Source organism: Elaeis guineensis, chromosome 6 (assembly GCF_000442705.2).
Source record: "Elaeis guineensis isolate ETL-2024a chromosome 6, EG11, whole genome shotgun sequence".
Classification (NCBI taxonomy): domain Eukaryota; kingdom Viridiplantae; phylum Streptophyta; class Magnoliopsida; order Arecales; family Arecaceae; genus Elaeis; species Elaeis guineensis.
Genome location: NC_025998.2, coordinates 1,173,908 through 1,196,717, shown reverse-complemented (window position 1 = coordinate 1,196,717; position 22,810 = coordinate 1,173,908). Strand labels below are relative to the sequence as shown.

Sequence of the window (22,810 nt, the reverse complement as noted above, 5' to 3'; positions counted from 1 at the left end):
ACTCAATGAAATTGATATAGTTTTGTTGCATTAATCTTGCGACTTTTGCCTGCATTCTCTTTCAAAGAGCATGCATTTTAAACACTCTGTTAACGGTAACAGAAGGAATTCCCTTGCCATGGTTTCCTGTGTATGGGAATTTTGTCCTCGTGTAAATACGTATTGGCCCGTGGGACATCTAATATGATGCCTGTGGTTGAAACATGACGTGAGTCAGACAGTTGTGGACAGATGTGGGCTACCATTAATCGAGCAATTTTTTTGGAATGCGGAGTCCGTAAAATTTTTTGAGATATTGTTTTGGGCTTTTCAAATGTTGATATCGACGGCCTAGATTAGAGACTTAATGTTTCATCATTATTATTTGAGTATGGGAGGTAGATGCCTCGGAATTTTATTTTGAGAAATAGGAGGCCAGTGGGGTTAACCGAAATTAGTCACCAAAATTTACCCATAAAAAATGGCGAAGTTACAACATGATGGAGAGAATATTCAGGATTTTTAAAAGAGTTACAATTGTGTTGTTCCAGCGCACAAGAAGCAGGCCTTGGCAGTGGTATCAAACTGGACCCGTTTGTTGGTCCTCGAAGCCGAGTTCAATTCTGTGAAGCTGTATAAGTGGACCGCCGGGTAGGTTTGGGCCGCGGTTTCTGGATTTGTGCATGATCCACATGCTTGTTCCATACCGGCTATGGACGGGATCCAGTTAAGCCTAATTCACGTCGAAGAAACTTTGTGTTGGCTAAATTTAGGTACTGTGATGTTGTGATCTTCCATCCGACATTAGGACCTGGACTAATTCTACTGTTCTTGCTTTCTAATCTTGGTCGATCCAAGCTTGAATAAGACCTCAGGGTGCAAATGGTTCGAGTGGATACATTTCTGAATATGCACATGGCTTGACTTGATCCTTATACAGTTCCATCAGAGACTTGGACATCAAAACTAGGACAGAGATATCGATCACAAAAGAATGGGGCCTGTTCAAATCTATAAAAATTAGCTTACAAACAAAGAGTCCAAGACTCTTAAGCTGAAGAGAAACGAGCTGATCTGACCACCAACCAGCTGCATTATGGGGGGTCTTAATTTCAGACCCGAGGTCAAGCTGGGCTAGAAATGGGTCAAGTTAGACCTGGACGCAAACTCACCCACCCAAGTTGGATCAAGGGGGACGCAATACCCTATCTAGTACCTACCAACCATGCGATCAATGGGCTCCGGAGCTGTGAATATCGCCGTTGGATATTTCCACCCCCTTCCACGTCTCTCCTTCCTTACCCACTCGTAGCCCGAGTTTCACGCACCAAGAACCCCCGCTGGGTCAAAGATACATGTTATCCTATTTCTTCCATCCAGGAACGAAAAGTTCAGCTGCGAGCCAACCACCGAAAACCGCCAGCAGGCGACGCACAAACATTCTAGCACGGTGAACCCTCAAAAGCCCTTTTGTGTTGTGGCAAAGGCAGACGCAAGCTTCTGGAATTCTCTTTTAAGTAACATAACCTTCGCCCCGTCGTCTGGAAACTAATTCCATATACCCTATCGTTCCATGACATAAGCCATCCATAGAAAAATACTTTGTGCCACGTTCCACCACGCTGTGCGCGAGCTGCTGGAAATCTAATCCCTTTTTTCCTTTGATCCAAAAGACCAACTGATTCAATACAAGTAACACGATCGCATATCACCAAGATCCATTAATTTCCAGTCACACTTCTCCTACACAATGCATTGGCAATATCCTGCTATCTTGCAAGCGAAAGGGCCTAAAGAAAGTTGTACTGACCTTCCATTCAATCGCAGTCCACCGTTTATGACCACATAATATCAATGGACAACATATGTTGTCAAGCCTTCAACCGTCACGTAATCAACCCACGCCATCCACAATAATTTCTTAACCGCAAATAAACACCAGCATACCCGACACGGGAACAGGAACCCTAAAGCATATCCATTATAAGAATATCTTAAAAGTATAAGCCCCCCGCCCCCAACAAAAAAAAAAAAAAAAGCCCCATCAGGGGGTGAAAAAAGACCCAAGCACACGCACCAAAAGAAAGAGGGCGGCCGGTCATAAAAATGTCACCTGGTGTTTGTACATTGCAGAAAGAACCGAAACACACGATAAGACCAATGTGGCATCAGGATCCATGCTCAACTACCACCATACGTTGTGTGTATACAAATATATAAATTTATAAACATAAGGCCAGCAAGTCACTCCCGATCTACCAATCAAAAGTTGGCGATCTCTCAATAAAATTTACCAGTCTATAGTCTATATTGCAGATCTCGTGGCATCTGCACCACTCCCAAACCTCCTGTCGCTGTGGCGCCTGCCAAAGTGTGTGCTGAAGATTGAACCCGCGGTATCCCCTACCTCAGACTTGCAAAGGGGGCATAGGGCATTGATTTTGAGCCATTTATCCACACACACCATGTGGAAGAAGTGAGAGCAAGGAAGCTCACGGAGCTCGTCATTGTCTGCATATTTTGCAAGGCAGATGCAGCAAACCTGCAGCAACACACACCAAACGATTTATGATTTAACAATAACCTGCAATATCACGTCTCCACGAGAAACCAGAAGTAGACATATTACGAGTCACTGTACCCTAAATGAAACCAATACTTCTACCAACACTCATAATTTTTAGTTCTTCATTGATTATATTTACCTTAAATTATCACCTAGAACAATATATTGAAGACAGAACGGTAAGGTGTATGACTCCTTACAGTTGATAATACCATCAACAAGCTTCAATTTTATTCAAGAAAATATTTTGTTACAGTTGAAGGGAATGAAGACGAAACGTATCACAGCCACCTAAGAAAGGAAGGGGGGGAACATGAGAAGACAGGAGAATGAGGGCCGATGCTTGCCCATTCCATGAACTTAAAAAGATGAGAACGAACCCAAAATGAAATAAGAAAATGTTAAAGGCAATCGTCCATCTTCCCAGAACTCACATATTTCCTAGGCCGAAACCTGGGTGGTTGCCAGAGTCATATCAGAGATACCTCCTTAAAACGCCAGTCCAATTTGACACATAATGTTAAATTTTCATCTAGTGATACCAGAATAGCTACTAAACAAGCATCATCTATAACAAATATTCCAGCATTCCCTTCATCTAGATGATCCAGAAAAGGAGGAAACATACAAATTTCCTATGAGACACTCCAATTTTTGACAAGGGCAAAGAATACCAATCGATGAGAAGGATCTGTCCCTGGAACCATCCATACAACCACAATAAGGTCTTTTTTTTTTTCTGTTGGGTTGGGAGGGGGGATGATAGAATAGATCCAAACACAAGCAACCAGTGCCGATGAAAAAACACGATGTACCATTTTGCAATTTTCCAAAGAAATGAGAATAAGGAGAATTCACAAGTGAAACTGGTAATCAGGTATGACCAATCATTTGTAGGAACCTCTGTCCTCAGATTGAGTACATAAAAGAATTTTTAATTGGTATTTGTGTTGCCCTGGTAAAAGATGTCAACTACAAGAATAGGACATGACTTAGTCAAGAATGCTTCAGCTGAACTTTGAATGCCACCCGCTATTTACTTCACTACAAGAAATAAGAAGCTAACAGAAACACATACATTCCTGCATCCTTAAGCTCCCCCAAGTTCTTACAAAATCCAAGACAGAAAACCATCTTACAATGATTGGAAAACCAGCAGCAAATAATCTACCTTATATGTGCAATTTTTTTATAACATAACATGCGGGAGAATGGCTTAAATATTGCTGAACCACATATTGCTTCCAAATTAAGCATACGCCATTGCACAACAATTATTGACTTCTCTTGGCTTCCTAATCTCTCCAAAGACCAATATTTTTTGAATGCTAAAACTAAGACAAAAAGCTAAGGAAAAAAATTAATGTTCAGCCACCTCCCCACAAATCCATGATCATTTAATAACAATATCATATTGCATAATTTTGATTCCTAGATCAAAATAGTACACCTCGTTATGAAAGCAAGTACTCCAAATTAACTAAAAAGACAACATGTTACATCATTACCATTCTTATTAAAAATATTAACAAAAATTCTCCATGCAAGAACAAAGTTTAGAAACTTGAGCATGGAAGGAAACAAGACACAAGGGTAACTATTACCAAAAGCATTCCACCAACCAATCAAAAAAACTTCTTGCAAGATGCGAACTTAAGGTACACCTTCTCAACAATCAGATGGTACTCATCTTCTCAGTTCCAAAGAAGCAAAGACAGCCAAAATAATTTCCCCTAAATTATGTGCTTAACATCATGCCCACGCAGCAAGGCATTAGACATCCTCTTTTGAATTAGCATAAACATCAACAACAATTTATGCAACTTTACTTTTGGCCATACTATTCAAACTAAAGCAGGGCTTTATAACGTCCTGACAGCCTTAAAAGGAAGTGCTAAGATCATATCATCTAAAAATTGAATTGTATCATCTGGAGTTTCACATGCAATACATGTTAAAACTACAAACCAATTCGACAGCCCAACTTCTGCGTCATTTAGCTTGACATGAAGACCTTTGTACCCAGCATTATGGAAAATAGCGAAAAAGGACCCTCAACCAAATAAGCTTCTATTCTAAAACAACTAAGTGATATCTATGTTTCCTCTTACACCCCAAATAGCAACGGTGCAATCAAGAATCTGTCATCTCATCATTAGGCCCCCTTGCTCCATAAAAAATGATAGCTACTATCAGCCCATAACCTAAGTCAAGATTCATTCGATATCATTGACAAGACTAATTGGGCAAAGATCATCCAACTCTTCCACATTAGGCACCTTAGGAACAAGAACAACAGAAGTGGCATGGCAGTCCCTACTATGTACTCCCCTTATCTCGTATGTCAAAAACCTACATTCAAGAGGTAAAGTAGTTCTGTAAGTGGGCATAGCTAGTTGCTTTCCATTTTCTTGGGAAAATTTAATGCTAAAACAGTCCGAGACAGACATTGAAGGTCAACAACTCCATGTATAACTACAAGTAATTCTGAAATAAACACAAATTGATGATAAAATATAAAAACTCACAGCATCTTCAGCAGAAATAACTCGCTCCTTGTCAGTTCCAGCTGCCACGATCCCACCCTCACCTAGGTTCTCTGAATTAATTTCACTCCCTCTATTTCGGCTTCTCTTTGCCTTAAACTTGTAGGTTGGCAGTGCATTGATCGCCTCATTGGTAGCTCCTCTAGTCTGTCCCAAATCCTCTCTGAAGCCCAAAATAGATATTATGCAAGGCAAACAGCAGCAGATCGTGGCACACAGGATAAATGGCATTGCATACCCAATACAGCTGAATGTGAGAAAAGCTATACATAACCTGGAGTAAGCAAGAAGTAAGTTAGGGTGCACCATGATGTCAATGAAGTGGAAAGAACAAAAGCAATTACGCATGTACCTGTACAAGTTGGGAGCATCAGATGAAGATGAGTGCCCACCAAAGATCCAGACATTGCCAACAACAAACCACACAGCAAAAAAACAGTCCAAAGCCATCTTGTAATGGTCAACCATTGCACTGAGCCTGCTGAGCATGCGATATCTTAAAACAATATATCTACTATAAGTTCCAATATGCTTGAAAATTATCTAGTAACTTCAGATTCAATGTTGTCAAAAATCAAAGAAGGCAACACAAGAATTTCTATTTGAAGATTACTATAAGTTCTTTCTTTCTATCATAATTCGCATACCTTTACAAATCAAAAATTAGAACATGTCAATAAATTACTAGGCCTGCACTGAATTTCTAGGCCATCAGAGAACATTTGTCCTGTCAGACAAGTCCTTCATCTTTTTTACTTCCTTCCCTGATTGTCAGTAATATGTTATTCAGTAAATACTAATAACACTGCAGGACATGCACAAATTTATGGGGTATATTTTCTTTACATATACATTAATGCAAAAAATCATCATATATGATCCAAATTTTCAGAGTTCATCATCATTTTTTGAGCCAAACTTCTTTAAAAATAAAGACAAAAAGAAGGAAAATCAAAAACAAATCTAATGAGGACTTCTTGAAGTGGCCATAAAACTGGGGGAAACTACATGAACTTCGGTCAAAAGATGGCATGTAGTAACCATCGTATTGAAGTAAACAAAATGCATTTTGTTCATCATGTGCTTTAGGATGTGTAGATCATGATAAACAAAAAAAAACATTGAATTGGATGGAAACAGGCATTTCAGCGCATGCACTTGCACATGAACAAGTCAATTGGTGAGTTTCTTGAGTTACCAAATTCTTTAAAAAAGAATAAAATCTAACATCCACATGAGTCCAACCAAAGGCTTTCAAGTATGACACTTAACTCTCCAAATTGCATAAGCCTCAATCCAGCTAGAAAAGACTAATAAGAAGACGACAATGACAAGAAAGAAGCTTCCATAGCCCAAAAAAAGACCTAAACTTTGTAGCATTGGACAGAAAAGGAAAGAAAAACAAAAAATTTAAACCATTTTCAAGATATGGAATTTGCCATATACTCTTAGAGCTAGGCTTGTGAGGTGCATGTGATTAAGTCAAGGGCGAGGAGCACTTGATGGATAGGTGTCATCCCATCAAAAACACTGCCATGGCTGGTATGTGATTAAGTCAAGGGTGAGGTGCATTTGATGGATGGATGCCATCCCACCAAAAACACCGCCATGGCCGGTCCCAAGCCTCGGTAAGAAAGGTGGTGGGTTAAAGTCAAATTTTGAAATGGATCAACACAAATAATTGGGAAAGGCTGGATGTTTATGGTTATGTAAGACTTGTTAAACATATTTATTTAAGTATATACTTCTTTCTCTTTCTCAAACATTTGTTACAAAGTGAAAACGGAGGGATATATTAGCCAAAAGAACTGTTTAATGTAATGAAAGTGAAAAGCACAAACCTCAGGCAAAACCATCGCACCATGCTGAGCATGTGCATCATATATAGCAGATAGAAAACACATTTGCAATAGCATCCACTCAAATCTCGTTGAAAGTAATGTGTACTCAGAAAAAATCAAGTTCTTTGCATGCTCTCTAGGTTCTTGCAAAATGCACCAACCCCTCTTCTCCAGAGAGCCTTAACCACTTAGACAGTGCCGAAACTCCTTAATACACCCAATATTACTATAAATATTGTGCTACTACTGTTTGATGTTCATAAAGACATTTTCCACAAGAATTTCAATAGATCAGATATCTTGATCCAGCAATAAAATTATATTTACCACATGGCAGTAGTGGTATCACATGCATATAACTGAAGTTATAACATGAATAAACATATTAAATAGTGTTAATCCATAAAGCTTCACCTATAAGCATAAGGAGTATCTTGGTGATAATAAAAAGAATATAAAAAACGATACCAGGAATTGGTTTGCTATAATAATTGCAATATAAACGATACCTTGGACTAGAGATTATCAAGTTCTGTCCAAATCGTAAGACTGCCCCAGCACTATGGCGGTTTTCTCCTTCCAAAGCTTGATTAAAAGTAATGGTAGCGTATGAAGTTGACTCAGGAAGGTTGTTTTGGGAAGAACTCTGACGTGAATGCTCCGTTTCTTGCTCAGAGCCTTGACCATTGCGATGAATGTAGCGCCAATAAAGATGAGGTAGAGTAGCAATACATCCTGCAGTATAGCCTATGACCCATGCAAATAATGGAGCTTGCGGATGCTCATGTCTTGACAAGGAAAGAACAATGACAGCTGCTATAATTTGGCTCACATTCACAATAAGCTCAATTGAAATCCACAAACCAGAATTTAAAGGGCTTCTACGCCGGCGACCATGATTATCACCTCTCCTGATGGAAGAAACATTCCTAGAATTGGATGCAGTGGGTGATGATGAAGATGATCTAGAAGTTGGAGCTTGTGCGCTCGTTGAAGGTCCATCTTCATAATGCAATTCATCTGAGTCATTGTGATCACCATCATGAGAGATTGATGTGGAAGCAACATCGCCTCTTGTTATAATAATGACATGTTCGTGTCCACTATCATTGACTGGTCGCTCCATCAGCAGAGGATTTCTATCGGTTTGATCGACTTCACCTTGTGGTTCCAGAAAGGGAACAGCCATAAAACTCCACTAAGGGATTTGAAATAGGAAGTAGCATAGGAAGCTAGCAAGATGCCCACTTTCCAATACTTCACCAATCTTTCTTAGCGACAGCTATGAGATCTTCTTCCTGGTAATGTCTCTTAAACAAGTGAACAAAAGGCCACTTTCATTTCACAGAAAAGTGGAGACAATTTTACAGTAGTAGGCAATAAATCTCAACAAATCACATCTCGTGAACCATGAATTCAAAATTGATATATCATTCTCTTTATCTTCTAAAAATAGAATCATATCAAGAGTTTACCATCCTAAATAATTCATAGACCAAATAAGTTGCTTACCAATGAAGAAATTAAACACATTAAATGGTGTAAATAATTGAAGCTCCAAATGGATTCAACAATTGCATTGCAGACATATGAAAGAAACAAAGTACAAGCAAAGGGCTAGCATCATCGTAAATTATAATGCATTAATGAAGCCAAAAGTATCCAGCAAAGAGAATGCAATTTTGCAGGCCGACCTCCAGAATGCTTTGTAGCCCTAAAAGCATGGTAACAGCAGAATGATGAGTTTCATGAATGCATGCAGCACTTTCTTCAAGTATTACTTTATTGGCAGTTAGGTCTTTCGATTATATACGTATAACAAAATATCCATTGAAATGCCCATAAAATAAAGAAAGGGATCCATGCCCGAGATATATTAAGGCGCTTTCTTGTTATTATAGGAAAAAAAATACAGCATTGTACTCATGCTAGGGAGAATAATATGAGGATTAATCAATTTACAACAGGTAGCACAACCACACTATTCTTCTTTCTGATGCCGCTATAAGATTGAAATAATAACAGCTCAACATGATGTAAATTAGAACCACTGAGCACTGAAACACATACCTAATTTACGTGCTTAAAGCGCGATCCTCTAAATGGGGAGGTATCTTTGCTAATTTCTCATCACCCACTTGTTTAACAATCGTTTTGGTTGCAGAACTAGTATACACAAAACTCATAATCAGGAAATAAGAAATAATCAACAGACACAACAGTAACAGACCTAAACATTAAAAGCAGCAAAATTTCTCTCGAGCTAACAGTAGAAGCATTTGTCCGAATGCTCACAAACTACTAAAATCTAACGATTAAACAAGAAGAACAAAACTACAATACAAGAATAAGTAAAAGACCGTCAATCTCCCACAAAAACCACAATCCAGCCATCAAATCCCCACGGAGATGACATATGAGTCGAAACCCAGGTCTAATTGACCTTTTGATACATGAAAATTAAACCCTAGTCATCAAAACAAGTAAAATCAGCACCAGAAAATTCCTAAAATAACTCGTCAATCCAAAAATAGATGCCCCGACAGAAAACAAATTCCCCACAAGGGTTCATACGAATTAACCAGAATCGATCTGAGACCAAACCCCTAAATTAGAGAAGGTTTCATGAATCTAAACACAAAAAATAGAAAAAACAAGACAAATCGGAGATCGAGCTCACCATGACCTTGGGAACGTCGGCCATTAAACGCGAATTTAAGTGAGGGATCCGATCGATATCCTTCGCTGCTTTCCTTCTTTTTATCTTCGGGGTTTCTTCGTTCGATTTGCGAATATTTCTGGCATCCGCTCTCGATCTCAGATGCCTACTTGTCTTGCGGAGTCGTTCTCGAATATTTATATATTATATACATCTACAATAGCCTGGAGGCGATTAAAGGAATTCGGCTCAGAAAAACAGCTGATATTCTTACCCTCGTATTTCACGGAGTCTGTACTGTTCGTCCCGTGATTGAATCACCTACTGCTGACTGCTGAGACATTTATAGCCTTATGAGGAAACGAAATGAAAATAATATCAACGCTGCGGGGCCTGGGTAGGGCTTTCGATCCCGACCGTCTGATCATGGATCGTATTCCAAAGAAGATAGGGATGGGGAAGGTCATGGTGTCGATCTCGATCAGAGGACCATGAATTTAACGGCAGTGATGCAGTGGGTGGTCATCGACCTCTGCACCGCAGCTTCGGATTTGGACAGCGGAGGGGGGCTCGCACATCTTGAAGGGCATTTTTGTCTTTGTGCCCAAGGACATCGTACGGACTCCAATGGCAGGTATTTCCCACTCCCTTACCCTACGCTTAGAGAGAAACAACTAGTGGAGTGGGGACTGCCGTCACGTGCTTCCATGATGGGGCATTTTGGTCATTTGGTGGATACCCGACATGTTCATCCGAGCGGTCCACTCTTCGGTGTCACGCCACGTTTAAAGATATAGACCGAGATATCAAATCAGAGCCGTCCGTTTCACGTGGGTATCATGATGGAATGTTTTCTTCTGATCGGACGGTTGTCATCGGTTCCCAAGTGGATGGGATGCTTGTGGCAAATGCGGGTGGCGGGAGTCCATCGTGGTGGTGGAGAGGAGAAATCACTAGATGGATGATCGCAGACTCAACCGCTGCAATGCGTTCAACCCATCATACCAATTGGAGTTTTGTCCATCTACCTAACTGTCTAATTAGCAGAATGTATTATGCTTCTTATGTTACTCCTTGCGATTGCTGGAACATCTTCGATAGTGATATCTAATTAAAAGATGGCTGAACAAGGTTGATTGTACAAGTAAATAAAGCAACAATTAATGAAGATAAATTTTAGTTGGACTTTTTGCAAAACCTATCAATCTCTTGGCTGTATGAGCCCTCTCTTGAGAAACCCACATTGTCCGATAATTGACCCTCTTTGGAACTTAGAGTATCCATTATTATGGTAGAAACATAATAGTGTGAGAATTGATCCGATTTGATCTGACTTCATGTGAAGTCGGTAAGGTGAAACATAATAGTATGAGAACTGATCCGATTGGATCCGACTCTATGTGAAGTTGGCAAACCTTACCGACTTCACTGAAAAATTTTCAAAAAAACAAAAAAAATAGAGAAACGATCAGAACTGAGGAAGCTTATCTTTTGCTCGATCCCATATCGTAGGAGAAGTTGAGGCTTCGAGAGTGGTCAGATAAGAGACGTGCACTGATGAGGGGCGATCGAAGATTATTTAAATGGATTATATTGGCCTTATCCATGGATCTATCAAGTTTATCTTTTCTCTTCTACTTCTTCTTAAATCCCACCATCCCTCGGCTCCTCTGCCATCGAAACCTCTTTCTTACCCCTTCTTCATCACCTTCGACCATCATCGAGCTCCGTAATTAAGTCATCGTCGTCTGAAAACCCCCTTTTCCTCCTTGATCTTTGCTATTTTTCTCTATTTCGAGTGTTATTGCCGTCAATTTTCTGTCACCAACAACGCCGATCGAGCCACCCCCATTGCCTGCACCCAGTCGAGCTACTACTGTCCGATTGCCTTGGGCACCAACCACCACGAACCCCACCCCTCCTTCCCTCTATTTTTTTTCCTTAAGAAGGTGTTGGATCGAGAGAGAGAGAGAGAGAGAGAGAGAGAGGAAAAGAGAAAGAAAAAAAGAAAAAAAAAAGAAGAGGAAAAAAAGAAAAAGAAAAGAAAAAAAGAAAAGAAAAGAAAAGAAGAAGAAGAAAAAAAGATAGATCCGAGATGTTTAGATTATCCCATGATCTGACCCATATCGCGATGTTGACCTAGCATCTCTCTCCTTTCTAGATTAGTTTAGTCAGATCAATTAGATCAGACCTTGATTATCCTTTCCTTTATACCTCTTTCGATGGATCAGATCGAGCCTAATTAGTTTAATTTTTCTCTGATTAATAGAATAGATCTATTTTAGGATTTTGATTTAGATCAGAAGAAGTATACAATTAAGGATTAGGCAACGTGTCAAAGATCTTGATTTTCGGATTTGATTGTTTGTAAGTCCTCTTTCATTTTTAGATTCATTTTTGTATATATTCATATATTTAAAAATTTAATTTTATTCATAAAAATATTAAAAATTTAAAAATATATATTTATATATGAAAAATAATTTAAAATATTAGATTAAGCATGGTGTCACCTTTGCACGATACAAAATTTGGAAAGAGAGGATTTTTTTATTTTAATATTGCATGATTTCTGGAAAGAAAATTATATATGTTCATCTTTGTATGAATTTTTGAATAAAAATTATTTTATTGCTCTTTTGGAGGATGTAAAAATTTGAATTAATATTGTTATAAAAATAAGTATGGTTATTTGGTTATGGTGAAATGATGAGAAAAACTCTCTAATTGACTATGATTCGGATCTAGTAATGGGACTAATTGTCAGCCATACGTCAGAAATATATTTTTTTCTAGCCTAGCCAATTGGGGCTAATCACTGACAGAGCTAGTTTTTTCGAACTTAACCAATCAGGGTTAATCGTTGGTATATGCTAATAAGTCATATGTATGTATCTTAGAACTAGTCTCTTTGTCTTGTCATGGAGCTAATTATGGTCGTGTGAATCAAAACTAATTTTTTTGGGCCTAACCAATCGAGGCTGATTGCTGGCACATATTGATACGTCATATATTTGTTATTCAGAGGCCAGTCTTTTTTGGACTTTGTCATAAAATTGACCATGATCGTAGTCACCAAAGACTGAGAGAGTATTTCTTTTTTGAATTTTTTTACTAATATGTATGGCATATTTTAAAAAAAAATTATGTTGTTATATATTACTGTTAAATTGTTATATTTTAAAAATTAATTATGCTTGATCCCTCAAAGAATTTGATAATTTACTGAATTCGTAAAGCTCATCTTCTCTTTTTTTTTAGATCCAGAAGATTCTATTATGCTTGAGATCGAGCAGTGAGAAGCATAGGATCTTAAAAAATTTTGCTTAATTTATTTTTAAATAAATATTTTGATCTTGATCATGATAATATATTAATTAATAATTTTTTATTAGAATAAAAATTATTGGATTTGCTGTCACCACTGTCTGAGTTGGATTAATGATCGAGAAAAAGACAGGTCTGACATATTCTTTAGGATCTTATTCTAAGGAATATACGGCCATCACATATTTGATTTGGATGCTGGATTCGAGGCATGACAGAGTGATATCAGAGCTTAAGTTTAAGATCAGGATAACTTAGGTTAGTGAGAGTGGGGTAGAATTATGGTTTTGATTGAATATTTAGAAAAAATTACTGGTACTAGAAATTCAATGAATTATTTCATAATATCTGATTTGTTTTATGACTATAAATTGAGTTTCTTAGAACTTTGCTTTGGATAAGTACAGAAGATTTGTATTATTAAAATTCTAGTTAAATACATCAAGTCTAGTTCCAGGAAGAATGTCATCTTGACTAAACAATTGATATATAAAGATATACTTTGAGTAATATAGATAGGTTGTATTATGTTGTATTAGCATTGGATTTATTTTGAGAATTTAATCTCTATATGATTATAGAATATGATAGCAATCTTAAATTAAAGTAGAAGATCGTGGTTGTTTTAAAGAGATAAAAAAGAAAGTAATCAAATGAGTATTCAAAGATATTGCAAGTAAGGTAGAATTCTATACCCATGGCAAGATTTAAGTAATGGAAGGGCATTTTATTAATAGTTATCAAAAATTAATTTCTTTTATGTGATGTTTTGAGTGGATTTTCTAAAGTCGATTTGTCTCTCTAATTACGATGCTCTAGCAAGTTACAAGATCATAATGAATAAGTTAGGAGTTGATTTTCTCAAAAGAAAGAGATTAATTTTGAATCGTCTAATTGAATTGTCAAGGTAATCTAGAGTTGGCTTGATTTAAATCAAGATTTAAAAATTAATATCTTGATCAAACAATGATATGAATATAATAATCATCTTGAGTTATAATTATGATCTAATGTACTTGACAACAAATCTTTGCTTAGATTTTATAACATTCAAATTTGGGATCATTAAGAAATTTTAAAGAATGTTAATTAGAGTTGTGCAATGGAAGTATGATGGTTGAGTTATTTAAAATTGATCAAAAATATTGATTGTGGTTTAAAATATATTATAAAAGAAGATATGATTCTCCAATAAAAGAGGCTTTTAATCATAAAGAGAATATGAGTACTATAGATTCTTGGGCTAGTCATGTTATGACTATGTCGGTTATGCTAAGAAAAGTTTTGACAACTTTATATCTAAGCTTAGTTGATTATTAATTAAATTTGATCTACTTATCAAATGTCTAAATAAATCTATCGTGATTTATTCTCTCCTTATGATCTCAACTCTGACTTAGAAATCATGATATTGATACTTATTCTTCTTGGATTTAATTTTTATAATTTAATTATGAGATCATTTTTATAATCATGATGGACTATTGTTGCCTAAAGCTATTAGTACATAATCATGATCACCTTCACAGTCATCTGATTATTTGATTTTAGTCAAGATGGGTCATTATCATTTGTGGGATCAAAACTTCATCATAATGTTTGCGTCGAATTCATTCCAAACTCTATTCCAAACATAATTGATTTTGATAATCAATTTTGCTGTAAGGGTTTTGCATCCAATTGATCCTAATTCAATCTTAAATAAATATATATTTATTTCAATCTCAGAATTTTAACCACTTAATTAGTGCTAATCTTACTAGTCTGTATCTTAATTCTAAATGTGATAGAAAGTTTTTGATCATATTGATTTTGATTGAGGAGATATGGGATCTTAATTTGTATATCAAAGGAGCAAAATTTTAGAATTAACAAGGATATGCCAAATTATGAAGTATTCTTGGAAAGAGTCTGCCTATTGGTATAGAAATGTGCATGAGCATTATGTACTATAAGAAAAGTCATATATACCCATATTTTTTAGTCACGTAAAGTACATATGTGGGTAAAAGATCAAATTTTGAAAAAATATCCATATTTGTCAAATGTGAAAATGCTATAATTAATTTTTAACTTACGTTTCAATGATTAAATATGAGTAAATCAAATTTACTAATAGATAAACGTAGATAACTCAAATCTACTAAAAAATATACTAAGTATTGATGAAAAGTGACTGACGCCAAGAAAAGAACACCAAAATCAAAAAAAAAAAAACATCGGCCCATCACCTTCCCCCTCCCTCTCATTTACATAAAAAAAGAAAAAAAAAACCCTCACACCGACCCCTATCCTCCCTCTCTCTTGCTCGATAGCTGGCAGGTCCTCGCCCCCACCCCTCGCCCTCTATCTCTCTCGATCGACGGTTGGCCGTGGGTCCTCACTCCCCCTCCATCTCTCTCTCTCTCTCTCGCTCTCGCTCGATGGAACCCTAGCAGCAGAAACCTCCATCCCCTCCCCCCTCTCTCTCACACTCGATGGCCGGTGGGACCTCATTCCCCTTCCATCTCCCTCTCTCTCTCTCTCACTCTCACTCGGTGGAACCTTCTATCCCCCCCTCTCTCTCTCGGTCGGTGGAACACATCCTCCCCCACTCTTAGTGGCCGTGGCATCCCAGCATCGAAACCCTCTCATCGTCTAAGCATCCCTATTCGGCCACTCCAAGCCACCCACCTGATTGAGATCCCTGAGCACGGAGGTCCAGCTCGATGCTTCTACCATAAAATCCCTAGATCAAGCTGTCTCTTCAGTCATAGATGCCATCAGAGCGATCCCAGATCAGGAGGTGAGCTCTGAATCCACTCCAACCTTCATCAGAGACCTTCGCATGCCCTCCGATAAGGTCTCCTTCATGTTTAGGAGCCCGGAGCATGTCTAAGTCGGTGGTAGCCACTCCATCCGATCTATTGCAAAACTTGATATCAATATTGATCTTTTAATTCGGATGCCCAAGGTGAGGAAACAAAATAGGAGGGGTTCTTGTTCGTTTTTGATTTTTTTTTTTTGAAGTTATTACCGAAGAAAAAATGGTAGTTCAAAGTATGTATTTTTAAAATTTTACTGTAAAAAATAAAAAATTAAACACTTTAATCTTCTAAACATGCTTTGGATTAGATCTAAACTATCAATTAAGGATCTATGATATAAAAAATTTACATATAAAATCTGATATAAAACAGAAAACTATACTGATCACATCGATGCCTTGAATCTGACCTAACTTTTAGATCACATCGGTTGAGTTTAGAACTCATCACCATTTTGTGGGTCGATGATATCCACTGCTGGTAGGTGTGGTATGAAGCTCTCGCTGATGTCAAGCAGCCGCATAGGTTGTTCGGCCTCTACAGATCGCCACTCGAAGCCCTGATTGGATCTTTCTTTGCGGGAGTGCTAGCTTGCGTCGAAGGCTCTGGGTGACTGATCCAAGCTCGTTTCTTCGGATCTCCTCAACTCCTTCAGATCAGAAGATGAAGCTTTACAAGGAGGTGGTGGTATGAGAGATTGAACAAAACTCACTCTTATATTTTTTTTCTCACAAAATCTAGAGTTGAAACCCTAGACCCTACACCTCACGCCCGAGAGGAAGAATACTTCCTCTGTTTCTCACACACGAAAGCCCAACCCACTCTCAACTTTTTATGCCCTAACTCTCAAGTTTCTCACACCAAAAATCACTTCTAATCTCGCACAAAACTGATCCCTTCTTAAGGATGGCATCCCATGGAAGATAAGGATAAGGAAAAGATAGTTTCGGTTTAATTTTAAATGTTGGTTGATCCTTATCACCAATTCAAATCAAATTTGAATTAAATTTTGAACCAAACTTTATCTTCATCTTATAAACTCAGAGAGGGGTCAACCAACATCAGAATGATGTAAAAAATCTTATGCAAAAATACTTTATGTGTGGAGAAAGGTGATGGCGTGAAGAGAAGAGTCCAACTTAATTTGGACTCTAGATTTTCATTCAAATTTAAATCCATTTGAACTCAAATTTAAATCAATCGATTTCTAATTCCAAAAAAATCAGATATGGATATGAAAAAACTTTTGGGCATGAGAAAAATTTATGAATTTTTTTTTTTTGCATGAAGAATAAGAGGGTGTAGAGAAAGGAGGCGCAAGAGATTGGAATTCAAATTATTTTCTCATTCAGTTAGATTCTTAACCCGATCAAATTAGGTTAGACCCAATTAGACCACTAAATCTAATCTAATTAGATAGCAAATAGCTTCAATTAAGTCTTAATCAAATAAAAAATTAATCGAGTTCAAGTTCTGATCCAATTAGGATTCGAACACCCTTAGCGATTAGGTCATCTCATAACCTAATCGGGTCAAACAAAATTGAATCCAATTCAATTAGATTTGATCCAAACCTTAATACTTAATCAAATAAGCTAATTAGTAATCTAATTACTAATCAATCCTCTTACAATTCATCAACAATTAGCGAATTGATTTATTACAACTTTGCACAGGATTAATCATCAATCGAATTGACTATTTTACCCCAGAATGATTCTTAATCGTCGATCAGCTATATGATCAGTCAGAAATTTCTTTTGAGTGTGACCTCATAGGGTCAAACCTAAATTAATAGTATAGGAACAATCTTCCTATACCAATCAAAGTGACCATCTAGCAATGATACCCGACGTCCGGATAGGTCGAAAGATTGTGAAGCATCATTCAAGAACCTATTGACATATGATTACCGTATAATTCATCTCTTTGATCCAAATGCTCAAGGTGACCTAGAGTTTAACTGTCAATCCTGATATAGTTATCCATATTATATTTTAATTTTCAAAATTCATCACATGAATTATCTCGATCGAGGTTTTACTGAATTAGAATACACTGATATATTAACTCCTACTATTTGGAGGGATCAATTTCATCTTGACTCATACACTGACTTCTCAAGTACTTGATTATGTCCAAAAACTTTTCATCACTGAATAAAAAATTCAGATAGTCTGACACCAAAGTACAGTGAGTTACTTGCAAGTCACCATGATGATCTCAGGTCGGAGGGATACTTATACCCATATTCTTTGTGAGCTACTTTTGATAGTAGAGTGCTCAGCAGTTGGTCACATTCAGTGAGATATACTCCTACATCTTACTTACATATCATGTCAGTGTCTCCATACTCCTTGGTTAAGAGGACAACCAATGTACATGACACACAATGATCTATACTTGATATAGCTATCATCTTAATAATAGTATATCATTTGATCGTGAACTTAAGGTTTAAGGACTAAATGATATATCCTCCTATATCGAATCAAATAGTCCTAAGGACTTCATCACATAATAGGAGTTCAAAATAAGATGTATACAGTGACGAAAAAATTAAATAATATTTATTAATTTAATAATTTATATATAATTATAATAATAAGCTCAATTGTCAACAGACTGATGATTGACTTTGGGACATAATTTTCAACAACTCTCACTTGGACTAAAGCCAATCGGTACAATATCGTATATCCAACTTTGATTTATAATCTTCGAACTTCTTGACATCGAGGGCTTTAGTAAATGGAACGGTCAGGTTCTCCTTTCCATCGATCTTCTGAAGCTCGACGTTACCTCGATCTACGATCTTTCGGATCAGGTGGTAGTGGGACAAAATATGCTTGATCCGCTGATGTGACTTCGGTTCCTTTATTTGAGCAATGACGTCAGTGCTGTCACAGTACAACAAGATGTGACCATCAAGGGAGGGTGCCACTCCGAGCTCATTGATGAACTTTCATAATCACATAATTTTCTTCGTAGCATTGGATGCCGTGATATATTCTACCTCGTAAATAAAGTCGGCCATGATGTACTGCTTGAAACTCTTCCAGCATATTGCTCCACTGTTCAGGGTATAAATATATTCCAATACGTTCTTACTGTCGTCATGATCCGATTGAAAATTGAAGTCTGTAAATTTCACAAGTTTTAAGTTGGATTCTTCATAGATAAGCTACTGATCTTTAGTATTTTTCAAATACTTAAGGATGGTCTTTACGACCTTCTAGTGGTTCTCATCTGGATCGGATTGGTATCTGCTCACTACCCCTAGTAAGTATGCCACGTCCGATCATGTATATATCATAGCATACATAATAGATCTCACTTTCGAAGCATATAAAATTCTACTCATACGCTCTCTTTCTTGAGGAGTTATCGGACAATCACTCTTTGAGAGAGAAATTTCTTAATCTATCAGAAGATAGTCTTTTTTGAAATTCTTGATGTTAAATCTTTTCAGTACAGTATCAATGTACGTCGACTAAGATAATTCAAGCAATTTTTTAGATCTATTTTTATGGATCTTCATCCCAAGGATGAAGGATGCTTCTCCCAAGTTCTTTGTGAAAAACTGTGACGACAACCAAATTTTTATTCTCTGTAATGTAGGGATATCATTTTCGATTAAAAAAATATCATCTACATACAAAATAAAAAATACTATCACAGAGTTATTAACCTACTTGTATATGCAGGATTCCTCTCCATTCTTAATGAAGCCATACATTCTGATCATTTTATCAAAATACATGTTCCAACTCTGAGATGCCTGCTTAAGTCCATAAATGAACTTCTGAAGCTTACATACCTTAGACTCATCTGTGGATATTAAACCTTTAGGTTGTATTATATATACTTCTTCTTTCAGTTTTCTATTTAAGAAGGTTATTTTTATATCCATTTGTCAGATTTCATAGTCCAGATGTGCTGCTATCGCAAGCATGATTTGAATAGACTTGAGCATTACCACAGGCGAAAATATCTCGTCATAGTTAATACCATAATGCTGACAGTAACTCTTGGCAACTAGATAGATTTTATAGGTCTCCATCTTTCTGTCTGTGCCCTTCTTCTTTTTGAAGATCCACTTACACCCTATGGATTTATCCCTTCAGGTGGGTCAATCAATGTTCATACATTATTGATTTTCATGGACTCCATTTCGGATTTCATGACTTTAAGCTACTTATCAGAGTCAGACCTTTGTAACGCATCCATATAGGTGATTGGATCTTCATTATTCTCATCGAGTTCAAATGGATCACCATCTCGAACTAAAAAATTATAGTATCTATCCGATTCATACGGTATTCTACCGGATCTCCTTAAAGATGTTTCTACAACAAGTTCTGAATTTGATCTAATCAAATCCAACTCTATAAGTTTGCTAGATTGTATCGATTTTTCTACTGATCGAACTTCATCAAGTTCAATCTTTGAGACATTAGTTCATTCTCTAAAGAACTCTGTTTCTAGAAAGACTATCTTATTGCTGACGAATATCTTCTATTCATCAGTAAGGTAGAAGTAATACCCCTTGATCTCTTTTAGATACCTTACAAATAGATTCTTGTCAGATCTAGGTTCAAGCTTGTCAGTTTTTAAATGTTTGACATAAGCCGGACATCCTCAAATCTTAAGGTGAGAGAGTCCTGGCTTACATCCTGTCCACATCTCATGTGGTGTTTTACTTTACGGACTTACTTAAAACTTTATTTAAAATATAACAAGCCGATTCTAGTGCATATCTTCAAAAAAAGATCGGCAGACTTGCAAAGCCCATCATAGACCGAACCATGTCTAACAGGATTCGATTCTTCCTTTTCGATATACCATTACGCTGTGGTGTTTCAAGAGGAATCCATTACGAGAGAATCTCATTTTCTTCTAAGTATGTCAGAACCTTACTGGAGAGGTATTCTCCTCCTCGATCGGACCGAAGAGTTTTAATACTCTTCCCAGTTTATTTTTCTACTTCATTATAAAATCATTTGAACATTTCAAATAATTTTGACTTATGTGTCATTAAGTAGACGTACTCATACCTCGATAGGCCGTCTGTAAATATAATGAAATAATAATATCCACCTCTAATACTGGTATTCATCGGTCCACATACATCAGTATGTATCAGACCTAGAACTTTACTGGCTCACTCACCTTTTTCGGTAAAAGATGACTTGATCATTTTTTTAAGAAGACACGACTCACAGGTTGGAAGTGATTCATAATCACTAACTTCAAAGATTTTTTCTTGTGTCAACCTGTTTATTCTGTTCTTATTAACATGACCTAACCTACAGTGCCAAAGATAGATATCGGAGACATCACTAATTCTAGGATATTTACTGGACGTATACATTACACTAACAGATTGTGATAATATGTAAATACTATTGTTCAGCTATCTATTCGTCATATTAATATCATTTATAATGATATTAAAATTATTTTTTTTTATTAAAATTTTATAACCGTACATGGCCAAGAGGCCTATAGAAATAATGTTCAATAAAAAAGAAGGACAAAAGTGACATTCACTAAGAACAATTACATTGGACTCGAATACAAGCTTAACAGTCCCTAACGCTAGAATTGAAACTGATCTTCCATCTCCAACATTAAGGAACCTTTTGCCTTCTTCAAATCTCTTACTGACCCGCAGACCCTGCAATGAATTACAAATATTAAAAAAACTTTCAGTATCTAATACCCAGATAGTAGAATCATAAATTAAAAAATTATAAGGTATTATCATATAATTATCTTGTCCAGCAATAACTTCTTTCTTGGTCTGTTCGGATCTAAGGAGAAAATATACTGAGTACAATTTCTCTTCCAGTGCCCCTGCTTCTTGCAGTAGAAGCATTCCGTCTGACTTTGATCGAACTTGGGTTTCTTGTAGAGCTGTCAAGATGGACCGGCTCGTCCCGACCTGTCCCGACCCACCTCTAAATGGGTCGGGATGGGCTGCCTGTTTAACTGACGAATTGGAAAAATCTCAATCCGACCCGACCCGACCCGATCCGACCCGACCTACCATGGGCCGCAGGTTAAACGGGCCAACCCACCAAAATTTAAAAAAAAACTGTAAACAGTAATATAAACTAAATTTTATATTCAATTTGAGCTCAAATCAACCTATTTAAGTCTCATATCTCAATTCTTAGAGTCATAAAATGAAATTGTCAAACTTAAACTAACTACTTAATACAACCTAAACTTAAAAGACTTTAAGTTTCAATTTTCAAACTAATTTAGAGGAAAATCAAAGTCTCAAAAAATTATCCTCCATATCATTATTATGGTCCTCATCATTCAATTCTTCATTTTCTTCCTCTTCTTCATCAATTATCTCTTCAATAACATTAGAACCTCTTTTGAAATATATATATAAGTATAAATAAAAAGAGACGAGTCAGCCCGTCCCGACTCTCCGACCCAAATGGGGCGGGTCATTTGATCCGCTTTTAAATGGATTGCTAAAATATTTACCCAATACGCCCCATTTACATGGTGGGGTGGGCCAACCCGATGGGCCCAACCCAAATTGACAGCTCTAGTTTCTTGATCTAACTGGGCTTGGGTGCCCCAGCACTTTGCACCCTGTTGCCCAGCTATGCAACCCAAGAGGGGGGTGAATTGGGTTTCTAAAAATTTTGAACTTAACTAATGACTTATGAAAAATATTTGTCAATAGCTAAATGAATGAGGAGAATAACCTTAATTCAAGATTAATTGCCAAAAGCAAGAATGCAAGGAAATAATGAAGAGTTAAAGAGAAGCAATTATGCACACCACAAACAAAAAGATTTATAGTGGTTCGGTGCCAACCTTGCACCTACATCCACTCCCCAAGCTCCTACTTGAAAATTCCAATCCACTAAACTTGTATTCAACCCGAATACAAACGTCGGAAACTCCGATACTAGCTATCCTAAGCTAGTCCACTTATTTCCGGGTACAAGCCAACCCAATACACTCCGATTCTAGGTTCGGATCAACCTTTCCTTGTTTTGGAACCCCTCCAAAACAAAAACAATCACTCAAACTGAGTAAAATAATTTATAGCA

General features: G+C 36.9%; 1 protein-coding gene across 7 annotated transcripts; it reads right to left on the bottom strand.

Moving 5' to 3' along the window:
* Window positions 1–2,077: 2,077 nt before the first annotated feature.
* Window positions 2,078–9,854, bottom strand: LOC105047745 (E3 ubiquitin-protein ligase At1g63170). 7 transcript variants are annotated; one of them, XM_010926804.4, is made up of 6 exons: window positions 9,613–9,853; window positions 9,003–9,098; window positions 7,442–8,242; window positions 5,444–5,587; window positions 5,074–5,365; window positions 2,078–2,521 (listed from the first exon to the last, which is right to left on the bottom strand). In XM_010926804.4, exons 3-6 carry the CDS (start codon window positions 8,119–8,121, stop codon window positions 2,285–2,287), a joined length of 1,353 nt encoding a protein of 450 aa, XP_010925106.1. In that variant the 5' UTR covers window positions 8,122–8,242; window positions 9,003–9,098; window positions 9,613–9,853; the 3' UTR covers window positions 2,078–2,284. The 7 variants fall into 7 exon arrangements, with proteins under 7 accessions (XP_010925106.1, XP_010925107.1, XP_029121167.1 ...); XM_010926805.4 differs by having other exon boundaries at window positions 7,442–8,230; XM_029265334.2 differs by having other exon boundaries at window positions 9,619–9,853.
* Between the last annotated feature and the right edge of the window lie 12,956 nt (window positions 9,855–22,810).